A 16,107-nucleotide genomic window follows, 5' to 3' on the forward strand; every position below is an offset into this window, starting at 1 on the left:
ATCGTACTAGGCCCAGTAACACCCACCACACAGGACTCAATAGCAGTTGCGAGATTAGATTCTTTATCGGCAGTAATACGTGCAATATTTACAGAGGGATCGAGGGATCCTGTCAGAGTCTCAGTGTTCGTTCAAGAGGATAGGGTAGCGGGACAGTCTTAGTGCCAGCCAGGCACGGGAGGGCTCTGCGCCAGACCTTGGATGCTGGTCTCAGAGCAGCTCGGACGTGGAGAGCCGCGACGTCGTCTGCAGGGCTCAGATGGTAGTTCCGCTTAGGTCGAGCCGCGACGAGGTCAGCTGGGCTCTGGTGGTAAGGTTCAACAAGGTCGGGCCGCGACAGCGTCAGCAGGGCCCCAAAGGTTCGTGAAGGTCTTTAAGCACGGTGGAGCCGCGACGTCGTCAGCAGGGCTCAAGGGGTGGTTCAGGGTGAGTCTTCTTCCGTAGGGTCAGCCGCGATCCGATCAGCAGAGCTCTTGACTCCAGGATACAACTACTGCCCTGTTGTCGGGTCGCCCCAGATATAGGAAGGGAGCCCTTTGATGTCCGGACCCGTGCGCCCGGAGGGGGCGGAGACGCCGGGTAGGGAGCGGCCAGATGCCCAGCAGGAGAGGCGCCAGGCCCCAGAGAGCTGTGGAGTGATCACACCCAGGTGTGGAGAGACGGTAGGGGGTCCCATCGATACTGCCCTCCGCCGGGAGTGGGAAGGACTCACGTGGTATCCCCCGAGCCAGGGGTTGGCGTCTCGATGTCGGGCCTCGCTGGGACCGAGGCCGGGTAGAGCAGGGTCATACAGGTGGTCACGTGGAGTGACGTGCAATCCAAGATGGAGGAGCCCCGATGTGCATGGGGCCTCGTGCGGCTTAGCGCGGGGAAACAGGACCACGCCACGAGGCCGGCTCCCACACTAAGCATTCAGCTCCAGCAAGTACATGGGTTGGAGATGAATCTGGAAGTACTTCGGTGATACTTTAAGAATTGACAAAGACCCTCATTGGAACTTTTCGCATCTGCAGAAAACATAAAATGCCTCAGCTTCTCCTCCAGGTAGCCACAGTCCATGAGAAAGCACTATGGATGTACTGTTCAGGAATATCTGCTTACTTTTCCTCCACTGCCTTTGAATCCACACAGTGAGGAAAGTGCATCAGACATCCATTATTCTCATCCTGAGCGAGACAGCCATAGTTTTAAATGCTTCTACAAATGTCTGCCCCTCCACATGAAAAGTTACCCATCAGACCAGACCACCTGACTCAGCATCACGGTCCGCTCAGATATCCAAACCTCAAGGAAATGAATCTAGAAATCTGATACCTGACGTCTCTGAGAACCTTTCTCAGGGTGTGTGCAATGCCTGCGTCAGAGGCACAAGTCAATCATGTTATGCCACAAAATGGAGAATATCTGTCCATTACTGTACAAGTAGATTGGTAGAATCTCTTACAGCATGAATGCATGTCATTATTTCTTAAGTGCTGACCCTTCAAAAATAGGTTTTTCATGCACTCCATCTGATTACTTGTAGCTGCTGGGGCATCATGTAAACAAGAGAGCACACCTCTTTATTCAGAATACCACTCATTAAATCTTTTATGGAGGGCTTTAAAAGAATCATGCCTCTAGAGATCCACTTTGCCCATGCATGGGGACCTAAATGTATGGACAAGAATTATGAGACTTCCTTTCGTGCCACTACAATCTTGTGACTTTCAGTTTCTGCTCTTGAGGGTAGCCTTCCTTGTTGCAGTTTCCTACTCTGAGGAGATATTGAGTTGCAGGTGCTAACAGTGGAAGATCACTTCATGCTAGTATAAGAGTAGAGTTATTTTGAAGACCAATCATTGCTTCCTACCAAAGATGTTTTCCCCTCTTCCTGTTAATCAAATTCTTGAGTTGGTCATTTTCTTGCCACACGTTGGGACAGAGGCAGAAGGGGCATTACATACATTAGTGGTTATGAGACCGCTAATGTACTACGTTGACAGAATAAACGCTGTCTGCAAAACAACTATTTGTTGCATTTGCAAAACTATATCTTGGGAATCCCATTTGCAAATGGAGTGTGCTAGTGAAGATGGGTAGTTAAATGCATAAAAATATGATATGCTGTAGCATAAAGCACACTGCATGCAGTGACTAAAGTACATTCCACTAGAACAGTGGTCTTCAACAACTTCCTCCCCGACCCCGTGGGGAAAAGAAATCGGGCCCCATCAGAATTATTCACAATTATTTTATTAAATTGGCAATGTTTAAATATGTCTTGACTTATTTAAACATTGCAGTTGTCCTGTTACCATTCTAAAAATGCAGTCAAATACATGATTGCCAAATATACCATTCTGGTCATGCAGACCTTAGTAACGTGTACAAGTATCCACAGTGTGATTAATAGAAGTAGGGGTTTTGAAGAATATTTTGATTCCCTTCCCTTTTCACACAGACTCCCAACTAGGATATAAATAACAAAACATGTTAGTGATAGCCCATTAAAGAGCGGCTTGTTGTTGCTCCTGTTTTTTTCAGCTTAAACAAAGCACTGTTATCAGCATAATGCCTCTCTTAGCCAGAGCCTGGTGCCCACCCTGAGATTGCTTAAGGCCCCCCAGTTTGAAGAGCCCTGCACTGGAAAGATGAGAGCAATTTTGGCCTTTTTAGGAAACACACTAATAGTGGAGATGTACAACTCTTCTATATGGCCAACACCACAAACATTCACTAAATATTTGTGTGGATAGTCAAAACTGCCAGAAAGCTGTAGTTGGCCAGGCTGTTCTAAAAGAATATTTTGGCAACAAATGCACAATCTGCTCGATAGCCATTACTTTATAGGAGTGTACAGCTTTACAGCCTATGCAAAGCATCTGGTTGACAGCAGGACATGCAACAAATGGAAAATGTTGCTTGTCTTGTAACCATCTGTCTGTAGCTTGTAGCACTGTAGATTCACATGCACCTTCCCGGATGCGTGCAATGATCCAAGATGTTTTCTCAGTTAATAGTGCAATTTGTTGTCCTCTTTGGCCCACTCTGCTTACATTACTCATTACTCATGTAAAAAAATATTTACGAAGAAAAATATGAAATGGAGCCTTTGTCCTGCTGCATTGTGGGCGAAAAGAGGAGTCTGAAGATATCACGAGACCGAAGACCACTTAGAAGAAAATCAACTTTCAAAAGTTTACACCCAACATTAAATGACAGGAGCAGGCAAAGCGTGTATCTATAGCACTACAAGCTACAAACAGATGGTTACAGGGTAAGTAACACTTTCCTTTTCTTGGTAGCTAAGTTACTGTAATTTGTTTTGTATGATTAGATTTCATAGCCCTCAAGAAGTGGAAACACTATGAAACACTTGTTAGCTATATGTCTGAAATTATGTTGGCTTTTCATTAAAAAAAAAATGAAAATCATACGTTTGGAAAGTAGCTTTTTTTCATTATACATTTATGTTAATAAAAGAAATGAAGATTGAATTTAATGTAATGAATTACCTATGAAACCTGCTGCCTCTGTATACCAGAATTCAACGTTTAAAGTAACTACATCCCTTTGGGAGGGAGCTTTTGGAGAGTACCTACATGTGCTGGGCCTGAACTCATCCTTTGTCACTTTTCTAGAAAAATGACTTCTAAACTTCGTACCGTTGACAAAAGGCAGTAAGTTAGTGTTAGACATACTTCTTCAGGAGAAGGATAAGTTAGAGCTGCTTTAGAATTTCAGATGGTGCAAAACAGATGTCTTTCTATGGACATGATATTTCTTTAAAAACCCTAATGAAAGATTAAGCTAGCTCATTATTGCTGCCTCTAATTTCTCCAAGTTGTGTGTTTTCAAACATTGGCAAGTACTGTGATGGCAATGCACAAAAAAGAGAACTGGAGCTTGGCTTTGACTGTGGATGTGAATTTGGTCTCAAATCCAAACTCTAGAAGATTTGATTGGCTAGTTTTTTATTCTTTTGTGTGATGGATAATGTACTGCTATTTGATGATACAGGTTTACTGTCATTTCATATTAAGTGGCTTTGATGTCACTCTCCCATTCTGTTTGAGATTCTCTTGGTAAATTTTTTACATGATCACAAATAGTATAAAATATTTAGAATTACAGTAGCAGCTTCGAGCCTATAAAAGTTCTGGGGGGGGAGGGTGTGATTGTGAATATTTCTAGAGCATGTTTAGGAAAGACTGGGTTTGGCCTGAAAGATGCAATTTCGGACATTAAGTAAATAAATAATTGGAGAACAGCAAATCAAGTATTTTGTGTGCTGAAAAGCATCTACTTTTGAGTTGCTAGCAGACCTGCATAGTTTTTCTTTCCGTCTTGTCCATGAGCATAGTGCTCATCTGAAATAATCCCCTTGAATTTCACTGTTTTACTATATTTGAATATTTTTGCCAATCATTTATTTCTTTATTTTGTTATAAAAAAAATTATATTGCTTTATACGGCAAAAATGTTTGCATTTATGTGCATATACATACATATGACAATGTAAAAAAATATTTACGAAGACCACTTCTACTTAAATAGGCCTCCATTTCATTCAAACATCTCTAAATTCATATTAGTAAAGAAGAAAGACGTCCCCTCAAAACCCTAAATATGATTTCCAATATTAATCTGTTTATCAAAAATTGACTTGCTAATTACAATGTCAGTTCCTTTTATCTGGTGCACTGACTTTGTTTCCATATGTTTGGCAGAATCTATTTTCTTGCCTTCATCAGGATGGTCAGTCAAAACTGCCTGTCTTTAAAATACATTGCCATTTATTTGAAGTCGTTTCCTATCAGATGTGGTATTTTCTTCAGTTTGAATGAATCCATTACTATGCCATTTTAATGTTGGCTTTCTTTGCCCAAGGCAGTCTCTATTATTCCGCTCCTCTAGTTTTGCATCATCTTGTTCTCATTACCACATTTTATTAATTCCCATTTCAGAGTCGAGGTTCCAGAATTATACATCTTGTATCATTTCAGTCACTCCTTAAATATTTAATGGGTTGATTTGAACCACATAATTTGCCTATTATATTGTAATGGTCCTCCAAACTCCAACGTGCAAATTATAAAATTAGATAGTGTAACTCACGCTGCAAAGGAATTTAGCAACTTTGTACAACATTGAGAGGGGTCCAGCTATCACACAGTTGTTACAGCCATGCAAAAATAAGAAAATACATAACCTAAAATATAGAAGCAGTCTTTCTCCCCTTTCACAGATAACCAATTGGATAAACTGCTGGAGAACACCAAATATATGCAACTGTTGCACATTTGAAAAAAAACTGAAAATTCAGATTTTCTAAATTTGTAAAGTAGCATACAGGATCCATTACTGGGGCACCAAGCAGAGGGTTTTGGTGCTCTAAAAAGACAAAAATCGAAAGCCTGGTCTCTTTCCCCTGATTACCTATTACCCTGTGTTAATAACACCTCTTGAGGCAAGGATTTTCAGTAGGTGTCCGCAAACAGACAGGAACAGAAACCCACTCTTCACTGCTTGTGATAGATGTTGGTGTTTTTTCCATTTATCAAGTGCTGCTTTGTACAATAATGAGAAGACAGAGGTTTGCATCTGGAAACGTCCAGGCATTCACTTTAAGTGCTCTTGTCTGCAATTAAGAATAGGCAATTTTCTTTTAGACTAAACATGCAGAACTAAGTGTAAAATTGAAAATCTTTTCTGTCCCTTCCAGGTATTTTTTGTGATTCATCTGCATGCTGGCCCTGTGATCAACACCCTTCCTCCCATCGTTGATCCGGATCCATTGTTGAGCTGTGACTTAATGGATGGTCGTGATGCCTTCTTGACTTTAGCAAGGGATAAGCACTGGGAATTCTCCACTCTGCGTCGTTCCAAGTGGTCCACAATGTGCATGCTGGTGGAGCTACACACTCAGGGACAGGAACGCTTTGTCTACACCTGCAATGAATGTAAACATCATGTAGAAACCAGGTGGCACTGCACCGTCTGTGAGGTAAGTGTGAGAAAGACCTATCTAATTTACCCACATTATACTTTTTTTCAAGTTGATTTATGGCAAATAACAGACCGTTCAGGAGGAGCCAGAACAATACATTAGAATCCAATTGAAGCCTACGTGCAGGAACTCATGGCCAAATATAAAGTCAGATTTCTAGAGTGCCCAGAATGTCTGAAACTACTACAAAGAGTTCAGAAACATTCATTAATTCCCCTGCCTCCTGTTAGAGGTTGCCCTGGATGAAAGTAATTTACAGGCAGCAAACCATAGCTGACTCAAGTCAGGCAAATGGTACCAAGATGCAAACCCAATTGCAAGTCATCCTGCAGAGACATCCCTTAAATTGTATTGCATCTAATACGATTAGATGGAAGGACATGGCACTCTTTGCCATATGAATCACCACTGTAGGGATAAGCTGTACCATCCATACAAATTCACCTACAATACAGGATCATGGGAAGTCGTAAGGCCTCCGGACCTGCTGCCTTCTTAGAGCCTCTTGCTAGATATCCCCAATGCGGACCAAAATCTGTTAGCCAAAACACTAAGCTTGCAAATAATTGATGATCTCAGCACTATATTATCCTGTATGCCTAACAGGTGTATGTTCCAGCAATGCCCAATGTAGATCAAAAAAGCATGGTTCAAATGAGGTAATCGCTGTATCACCTTGTGCTTTCCCTTCAATCTTTACTCATATTTTAGATTCATACAGATCAGAGAGGAATGGAAGAAAACTATTTTATTCAAGGCATCTCTATTTGGGCCTGCGTGCCCTTCACAAAACCTGCCCCCTATTGCTCCTTCTCCTTGTTTTTTTCTCCTTTGCTGCAAAAGATATGCAGCTCCTAGAGGGGACAGGGGAGAGACAGGTCTTTCTTAATGATGCCCTCACACACCCCGAAGGATGTCATACTTCATCATTGGGCTTTGCTCCTCGTCGGGCCGGCGCTGCAATGCCTGACGGGCTCAAAAGTGTGTGGACGCCCTATCTGGATGCAATGTTCCTAGAGAGCTATCGCTGTGTGGTGGGTCGACATGTTTCATGCCCTAGTCGCATGGCAATTCATCAGGACCTAAGTGGATGAGTGGTGCACTACTAGGGGTCTGGCTCCTAAATTATAGGGAGGTAACCAGACGCAATAGAGTGAAGCCCTAGTAGACCTATACTGGGCAGTAGAAGACCCCCAGTATATGGGGGAAAAAAGAGCACGTCGTTGCTCTGATCTGCTGGGTGGACGGCAACTAGCTGGGATCCTACCCTCGCTCTGGGCCCCGTGACTACTTCTTCCGGGATCTCTGTATTTGAGCTCAGCGTGTGTGCGAGGACTGGAACGCTAACTCTCACTGCCATGTTGGTTGTGTGCAATGCAATTTTAATGGGTAAATGTGAGAAGCAGTGAACAATCGTCGCTGTCCTATAGTACCAGAAAGGGGCTCCCACTGGATCGATATTCGTGGACTAGCCCACCATTAGCCCCGGTGTGTGATGCTGGAGTCGTGGCAATATCCAAACTACAGTGACAAAACAGTGTCCTTAGAGACATTACAGCTAGCCAGTCAGTTACGGTTGATGGTTTGAGTTGCAGTGCACTGAGGCGGTTGGTCAGTTAGTCTATTGACGAAAATTGAATGGAGAATTATTAAATTAGGACGGGGTGGGAGTCACCCATGATTTATCCAATTATTTGTCAGAATTGAGGGGCTTGTATCATGCTCCAGGTGGGTAAGATACTGAAAAAAGTGTCAGTCGGGGCCTTGAAAGATATATTGAGATATTTCAGTACTGTGGTAAGTGTTGGTGGAATATGTATAGTGACAGCGCGTATGGGTGGTGAGTAATGCCAAACCAGCTCAGTGGTCATTCAAGGGGTGATATGTTCAGTACCAGCGCGTGTTACCTGGAAGCACTTATGTCTCAAAGATGACGGGTCACCTGGTGACTAGGTGAACAACACGCCTAATATTGCTGTAGATGTGGGAGGCCCTACACCCTATGTATTTAGCGGTGAAGTTCTCTCCAGGGGATATCGTCATTGAGCCCCCGAATATGGGATGACAGATTGAAAACCCAGCGTTGTTTTTTTCTGAACAGGGCTTCTTTCGTGATGTTATTGCAGGATTCCAAAATGGTCCAGTGGAGGTCATTAGGGGTATGTTATGCTGCTGCATAATGAGTACACATCTTGATGGTTGTTTTCTTTAAATCTGATGTTACTCCTACGTTCAGTAATCCTTTTTTGTGTTGTCATACCAGTGTACTGACGTTGGCAAGGACGTGATCAAATAAACACAATTGCTGGTATTACAATTAGTGTGTTTGTTTTGTTTCCATATCCATGTATCGGTCAGCGTGATGGTTTTTGTTGCTTTTGTAAGTGGACATACAACACATTGCCTGCAGGGGTAGTGACCTATAATGGGTGGTAGGCCCCAAAGAGTGTTGGGGGTGCATTCTGCTGCCTGGGTCTTGTATTGATTAGCAAGTCTTTGATGTTTGCTGTGCGTTTAAAGGCAAACCTGGGTTTGCTGAATGTTTGTTCCCCTACTTGTAGGATCTTCCAGTGTTTGTTGATTACTTTCTTGATCATATTGGATTCTGGGGTGTAGGTGGTGACTAGCTGTGAATATGCTGGCGGTTAATTCTGATAACGAACGAGACTCCTCCATGCTAACTAGTTACGCGACCCCCAGCATATCCAGCTAGCCAGATAAAAAACGCCCCAAAAGAGCCCAAAACACCAACAGACAGGCTCTCCTCGAAAACCAAAACAAACCAAAGACTGACCTGCTGACTTGCGTCACCACCTACACCCCAGAATCCAATATGATCAAGAAAGTGATCAACCAACATGGAAGATCACCACTACTTATGTCGCCGACGCCGCATGACGAGGGCAATCCTATTGTCCCGAGACTGTGCCGCAAGGACCCCTCATTGTTGAGACTTGCACCAATTGAGCCACGACAGCCTTCTATCTCAGACACAGTGCCCCTGTCCTTTGCTGGGTCCGAATTTGACATGGCCTTCGTTAGTGAGGAAGCTGATTACAGGACTTTTAATTCCGCTGAAATTGCCCAGTCTTTCCCTGAAGAGAACTGGTATGAGGAGTTGGGTGACGCCACCGGGCTAGACACCTCCCCAGGCTTGCTCTCGACCTAGCCAGGCCACGCCACTGAGGAGAGTCCATCCTTCTTGATGATGATGAGGAGGGCAGTCGATTTCCTTGATCACAAACCTTCCATCCCTGGAAGTTAAAACTAATGATTTAACTATGGTGCTTCAGCCTGGTCATATTGGTGCAGAGCCCCTTCTCCCATTTAACAAAGCCCTCATGGATATTCTTCTGGTGGACTGGTGCAAACCCTCTTCAGGAGTCCCACCCTACCGTCAGATTGGCAGTCGCCATCACCCTGCACCAGACGACCTAGCGTTCCTCACCCAGCACCCCACCCTAAGGGTATGGTTGGGCAGGCTTCTGTGGCCAAGGTTAACCCAAGTACATTTCCTATGTACTCCCCCAGATAGGTAGTATAAGAGGCTGGAGACATTCTACCCACACCCTCAGGCACTCATCTTGGAACTAAAACCATGCAGTTGGAATGCTCTCTAATAGCACAACTTACTGATAATGAATAAATATGTATTTAAGGGTTTGACTTGCTCAAACAAATACAAAACATACACTGCTAAGACACATTGCAAACTCCAACATGGTAGGACTACAAAGGAGACCTCAATCAAACCAGTTGAAAACATCAGGGAGCACTACGAACAGACTTATCGTTAAACCCTACCAAAAAATATCTAATTGCCATGACTGTCTTCAGTGATAAATCCCAGAACCATGCTACACAATATCTTACTGAGAGCATAAATGTGCTACACTGATGCTAGAGAAGTGCTATACTGATATTAATTACATAAACACAAATGTAAAGTGTGGAAAAATGTGGGAGTTCATTGGTCTTACTGTGACTGAGATAGTGTGCCCTAGAATCATATGGAATTCCTGTTCTTCAATTTTGCTTGACTTTTATGTTGTATATGTGCATGTTTGTCGTACATATCAGTCACTACACACAGTGATGTGAAAAAGAATGCACTCCCTAATGCAGCAGATTAAATTGGTTTATGGCCCTTAACTTTTTTCTCTGGCTGTCCTATGAATAAAATTCAATAACACATCAGTGGGGTAGGAACAAAGGAAACCCTAAAACGGCCTAAAACAATGACTGAGAGAAAGAATGATTAAAATGGCAAAGGAAAAGTGAGAAGCAAATGGAGTGAGACCACACTAAGGAAAGCATTTAAAGTGCCGAAGGATGGAAAACGGAAGCATAAAGAAAATAGGGCACAAAAGAACATGGGAGATAAGGAAAAAAGATGAGGAACAAGAAGGAAAAAATTAATTAAAAATGGGAGGAGGCAAAGCAATAACATATAATGACATAAGGAATGTGAGATGAAAGGATAGACGCTTTAAGGAAAGAAGAGAAAAGAATTGACAAATGGCAGGAATACAGAAGTAAAGGTGCAAAGAAAGTGCGAAGGAATGACAGAAGCATAAGAAAAGGATATAAAAAAGGACAAATGGAATGAGAAGAATGGACAGTAGTAAAGGCACATAAAATCAATAGACAAATGATGGAAAGAAGCATAAAAGGAAAGAAAGAAGATAGAAAGGAGGAAAAAATTATTGAGAAGTCAATTGTGGCAAATGTGTAGTTTTTGGACGAATTCCTTTAAATTAAGGCGATCGTGCATCATTTTGCACCATTTTCTGCAGAGGTACAATTCCCATGGCACTTCATAGGTTGGGTTCCCTTTACTTGCACATTTTGTTCTATATATAGGTCAATATGGGGATATTTTAATTTTCTGTCTTTGTGTATTTTGGGCTGGATAATCTGACCCTTGCCTGTCTCTTAGGGCAGGGTTCTTAACTTTTTCACTTCCATGGGTCCTTATTTAATTAGTACTATAATCTGGGGACCCTCACTGATTCATTATTGGAATCCGGGGACCTTCACTGAGTCACTACTAGAAGCGGAGGACCCTTCATGAGCAATTTTGATGATTTGAACGTCAAAACACAAAAATACAGATCAAGGATTCATCAAATAAACAAATTTACATGTTATACAAGTCATAAACAAATGTAAAAGATTAAAATGTAATGTATGGTTACTGTCTCTAAATTCAATTGAGTCCACCAATTTGCTGTGCTATATTCTGTCGATGCTCAGGCACTACTTCCACAAATTATTGAGGATACCAACTTAATTTTTAATCTTCAATTTCAGATAACTTTTCAAAAGTTGTAATTTATATTTTTCTTGTTTTATGTACGGTATTAAGCTGTTGCAATTTAATGTTTTGAGTAGTTGCGAGCCCCCTTAGTAGGGATCTGCGAATCTTGAGTTAAGAACCCTGTCCTAGAAGGACATGTCAGGTGTATTTTATCAGCATAATTCTCATAATGGAAGTGGAAGGGCTCCTTTCCTGATGATAATGCAATTGGAGGGGGCAGTGATACTCACAATGTATTTGTGTTTTATAAAGTGCAAACATGACCATCACTGTACAAAGAGAGCTGATGAAGGTTGCAGTATAGTAAAAACACTTGTCAACCAAGATACGCTGTGCATAGAATTCGAAGAGCAAGGTATAACATGATAGGATACAACGTAAAATGCGGTGAATGACAGTTTCAAAATAGTTTTTATATCACGCTTTTCTAGTAGTACAGCTTTAACTTCCTTCTCGAAAAGCCTGAGTGATGTAATTGCTCTCGTTGAGGGTGGTAGGGAGATCCATATTTTTGGGGCAAATCCGACAAAAGTGCAGCCATGTGTTTTACTTTTTTAAAAATCTGGCTGGTTCTAGTATGGGGGATTTAGCACTTCTAGAATCTCTTCCGCCTCCTGATAGCTTGATGCTATTCACCATATATTTAAGACCAGAATTGTGTAGAGCTTTGTCTGTGATGCATGCAACCATCAGTTGAATCCTGGCTTCAACTGGGAGCGAGTTGAGGCTTCTGACTGAAGGGGAAATGCGATCATAACAACGTATGCCTGTTAAAAGTCTTGCTGTGCATGTATTATCACTTTCATTGAGGCTAGACTGGCTTTAGGTAGACCTATGAGTGAGACATTCCCATAGTCGATTCTTGAGAGTTCTAGAGATTGAACCACCGTTTCCAGGTTTCCTGCTGTATGAAGGGTTTTAGTTTTCTTAGAAGGTGCAGATATAGGTTAATGCTTCTGGGTGCAGCTTGTATGTGCGCCCGCATGTTTAGATTTGAGTCTATAGTATGATGCTTAGTGATTTTACGGAGCCGCAGATGGTTGGTGTGCAGTTTAGTCAATTGAGGTTGAGAACAAATTTGCAGTTGTTGCGATCTAAGGGGTAGGAAGAAAAGAATTAATATGGTTTTCAGTGGATTTCATTTAAATGGTTGTGTGCCAGCCAGTCTTGTGTTTTCCACAGGGTGTCATCCAGTCTCTGGATATACTCTTGTGAAGAGAGTTTGATGTAGAACTGAGTATCATAAGCATACATGTGGTATGAGAATTTTGATTTAAGGATTTCATTGAGTGGTTCCATGTATAGATTGAAGAGCGTGGGTGAAATTGTAGATCTGAAAGAAACACGTTAGTTAGATTCCTCACCTTAGAATATCCCCAGGCGTCAGACTGGATCCGGAAGATTTTTCGTCAGCAATACCCCTTGCGCGTCGCTAGGCGTCGTCTGCGGCTCCGCGTCCGTCGTCGGCGTCGTGCGCCGGGATGACGTCGTCGGAGTACTTAGACGCCGCCCTCGCGCGCTGACGTCAGTTCTTCTTTTTTTCCGCGCCAGTAAGCGCAGATCCGGGAGAGCTACCCCTTTTAGTCTTTTTTGACTAACTCTTTTTGATCATTTTTGATCCCTGTCTGTCGACATCTGGTGCCGGTAGGATGCCTGGGTTCAAGGCTTGTGAAGACTGTCATCGACTGATGTCGGTGACCGATCACCACCGCCGGTGCCTCTATTGCTTAGGCCTCGACCACGACGCGGAGTCGTGCAACGACTGCCAGGCCCTGACTTCGAAGGCTAGGCGGGAGCGGTCCCGCAAGCTTCTCGAGCTTCGCCACTCGGCTCCGCGTCGTGCGCGATCCCGGTCCAGGAGGAGGTCCGAGGATCGCTCGCGGAGCCCTAGCCGACGCCACCATCGATCGTCGGGCTCCAAGTCGTCGGGTAAGTCCAAGCACTCAAAGAAGTCCAAGAGGCGACATCGCTCTTCGGACTCCCCTCGCCGGTCGCGCGACTCGGCCGAGGGTCCAAGTGGTTCCACCCCCGCGGCTCCGGCGGAGCCGCAGGTGCCGCGTCCGCCCCCATACCTTCCGGTCCCTGGGGCTGACGCGGCGCCGGCGGAGATCAGCGCCTTCCTCTCGGCCATGAGGAGCCTGGCCCCGCCGTCGACGCCCGCTGGCGCGCCTTCGGGCCCCGCGGGCTCGACTGGGCGACCTCGCGTGCCGGCGGCTCCGGCCCCGGCGCCGTCGACGACTCCGGTCTCGACGCCGCAGGTCCCCGCGGGGCCCATGCCTGGGCCCCAGTCGACGCCGGTTGACCTTGTCACTCCTCCACCGGCGCCGACGCCTGAACCACCGACGCCGTCACCGGCGCCGCCGACGCCGACGCCTGTGACGCCGACGCCCCAGTTTAGCCCTCATCCGGACCCGACGCCGGCACGGCGTCCGCCGACGCCGCATCCGACGCCGCTAGAGACCTACCATCTCTACAGTCCGGTTCCGATCATTCCTCCTGTTTATCAGGAATCGGAAGAAGGGGGCGACTGGGAGGGGTTCGAGGACCCTCTGGCTGTTCAGTCACAGCTTTCTCAGGACTGGGCAGATGAACTGGGGGAGGCCAGCGGGCTGGACACCTCGCCAGACGCTGGATTCACTTCTCCTCCGACCGTGGCTTCGGAGGAGGGTGCAGCATTTTCTGTGGTGCTGCGCAAGGCGGCTGAGGCCCTTGGGCTCGAGTTGCCTGCCGTGGCTGTGAGGACCAACATCCTCACTGAGGTGCTTCAAACCTCAGCAAGCTCCACTGAGCCTCTGCTGCCGTTTAACGAGGCCCTCACTGACGTTCTGCAGGGCACCTGGTCCAAGCCCTCCACAGTTCCTCCTGTGGATAGGAACGTTGCCAGGCGCCACCGCCCTGCTCCGGGCGACCCCAGCTTCCTGTCCCAACACCCCACCCCCGAGAGTCTGGTTATCCAGGCCTCTACTTCCCAATCCTCCTTCCCGACCGCTCCGCCGGACCGGGATTCCAAGAGACTCGAGCAGTTTGGCAAGAAACTGTTCTCGTCCCTTAGTTTGGGCCTGCGGTCCTTAAATACCGCCTGTCTCTTGGACCGTTATTCCCATTCCCTGTGGGATACGGTGGAGGACGTGCTGCCCCTGTGTCCGGAGGAGGTCCGGCCACGTCTTTCCCAGGCTCTGGCCGATGGGAGGGATGCAGCACGGCACGCCATAAGATGTGGGCTTGACACCACGGACTCGCTAGGTCGGGCGATTTCCACCACGGTGGCGCTCCGCCGCCACGCCTGGATGCGGTCCACGTCATTTTCCGGGGATGTCCAGAACACCCTCATGGACATGCCCTTTGATGGCACTCGCCTGTTTGGTGAGAAGGCGGACAGTGCGCTGAACCGCTTTAAGGACTCCCGGGCTACGGCCAAGTCCTTGGGCCTCTCGGCTCCGCGGGCGCACACCTCCGCTTTTCGCCCCTTTCGTGGCCAAGGAAGGGGCGCCTCCTCACGTCCGCAGAACCAACCTGCGCGCGGTCGCGGACGTGGCTTCCGCCGTGGCGGAAATGGAGGCCGACGTGGTCAGCCCACATCCACCCCGGCAGCATCCGCCTCAAAGCCTTCCTAGTCCGAGCTTTCAGGCCCATACCACGCCAGTGGGCGGCAGAGTTCGCCATCACCTGCTCCACTGGCGGTCCATAACATCGGACAGGTGGGTGCTGCAAATCGTCCGAAGGGGCTACTCCCTCCCCTTCGAGACGACCCCTCCAGCCATGCCACCACAGCACCACCGTATCTCGGGGGATCATTTGGATCTTCTCCGCGAGGAAGTTTCGGCTCTCTTGGCCAAGGGGGCCGTCGAGCGCGTTCCGAGTCCAGAAGTAGGTCGTGGTTGTTATTCCCACTACTTTCTGGTTCCCAAGAAGGGCAAGGGGGGCCTGCGCCCTATCTTGGACCTCCGGAACGTCAATGCCTTCCTCCGAAAGGAAAGGTTCAAGATGCTAACGTTGGCTCAGGTTTTAGCTGCCCTAGACCCTGGAGACTGGATGGTAGCGTTGGACTTGCAGGACGCATATTTCCATATCCCCGTCCTGCCGGCCCACCGGCGTTACCTGCGGTTCACGGTGGGCCAAGAGCACTTTCAGTTTACCGTGCTCCCCTTCGGCCTCACCAGTGCCCCTCGGGTGTTCACGAAAGTGATGGCGGTGGTCGCAGCTCATCTGCGCAGATCAGGGGTCCCAGTCTTCCCCTATCTCGACGACTGGTTGTTGAAGGCGGGCTCGCCCCAGGCAGTCGTCTCCCACCTCCAGACTACGGCGGATCTCCTGCATTTGCTGGGGTTTTCCATCAACGTGCCGAAGTCCCACTTGAGTCCCTCTCAGAAGCTCCTCTTCATCGGAGCGGTTCTCGATTCGGCGCAGTTCCGGGTCCATCCACCGGAACAGCGGGTCCGGGATATACAGGCCCTGATTCCCATCTTTCGGCCTCTATCCCGGGTTTCGGTCAGGCTAGTGTTGCGGCTTCTGGGGCTGATGGCCTCCTGCATCCTACTAGTGCATCACGCCAGGCGGCGCATGCGGGCTCTGCAGTGGGACCTGAAGTTTCAGTGGGCCCAGCATCACGGCAACCTGTCCGACCATGTCTTGATCTCGGAGGGCACTGCACAGCAGTTGCAGTGGTGGCTCACGGACCGCGAGTGGGTCAAGGGCAAGAGCCTCTCCCTTCCCCAACCGGAGCATGTCGTAGTGACGGATGCGTCCCTCCTGGGTTGGGGTGGCCATATGGGAGAGGCGGAGATCAGAGGCCTCT

General features: G+C 46.7%; 1 protein-coding gene across 2 annotated transcripts in view; it reads left to right on the plus strand.

Annotated features, from left to right (window-relative positions):
* The window catches only part of CREBBP (CREB binding lysine acetyltransferase), a 1,382,831-nt gene that overhangs the window by 1,336,608 nt on the left and 30,116 nt on the right, over positions 1-16,107 (plus strand). For both annotated transcript variants that reach the window (XM_085628465.1, XM_085628466.1), the window contains one exon: positions 5,708-5,989. In XM_085628465.1, the coding sequence (XP_085484591.1) occupies positions 5,708-5,989 (282 nt within the window). The remainder of the gene's footprint in view (positions 1-5,707; positions 5,990-16,107) is intronic.

Source organism: Triturus cristatus, chromosome 10 (genome assembly GCF_964204655.1).
Source record: "Triturus cristatus chromosome 10, aTriCri1.1, whole genome shotgun sequence".
Lineage (NCBI taxonomy): Eukaryota > Metazoa > Chordata > Amphibia > Caudata > Salamandridae > Triturus > Triturus cristatus.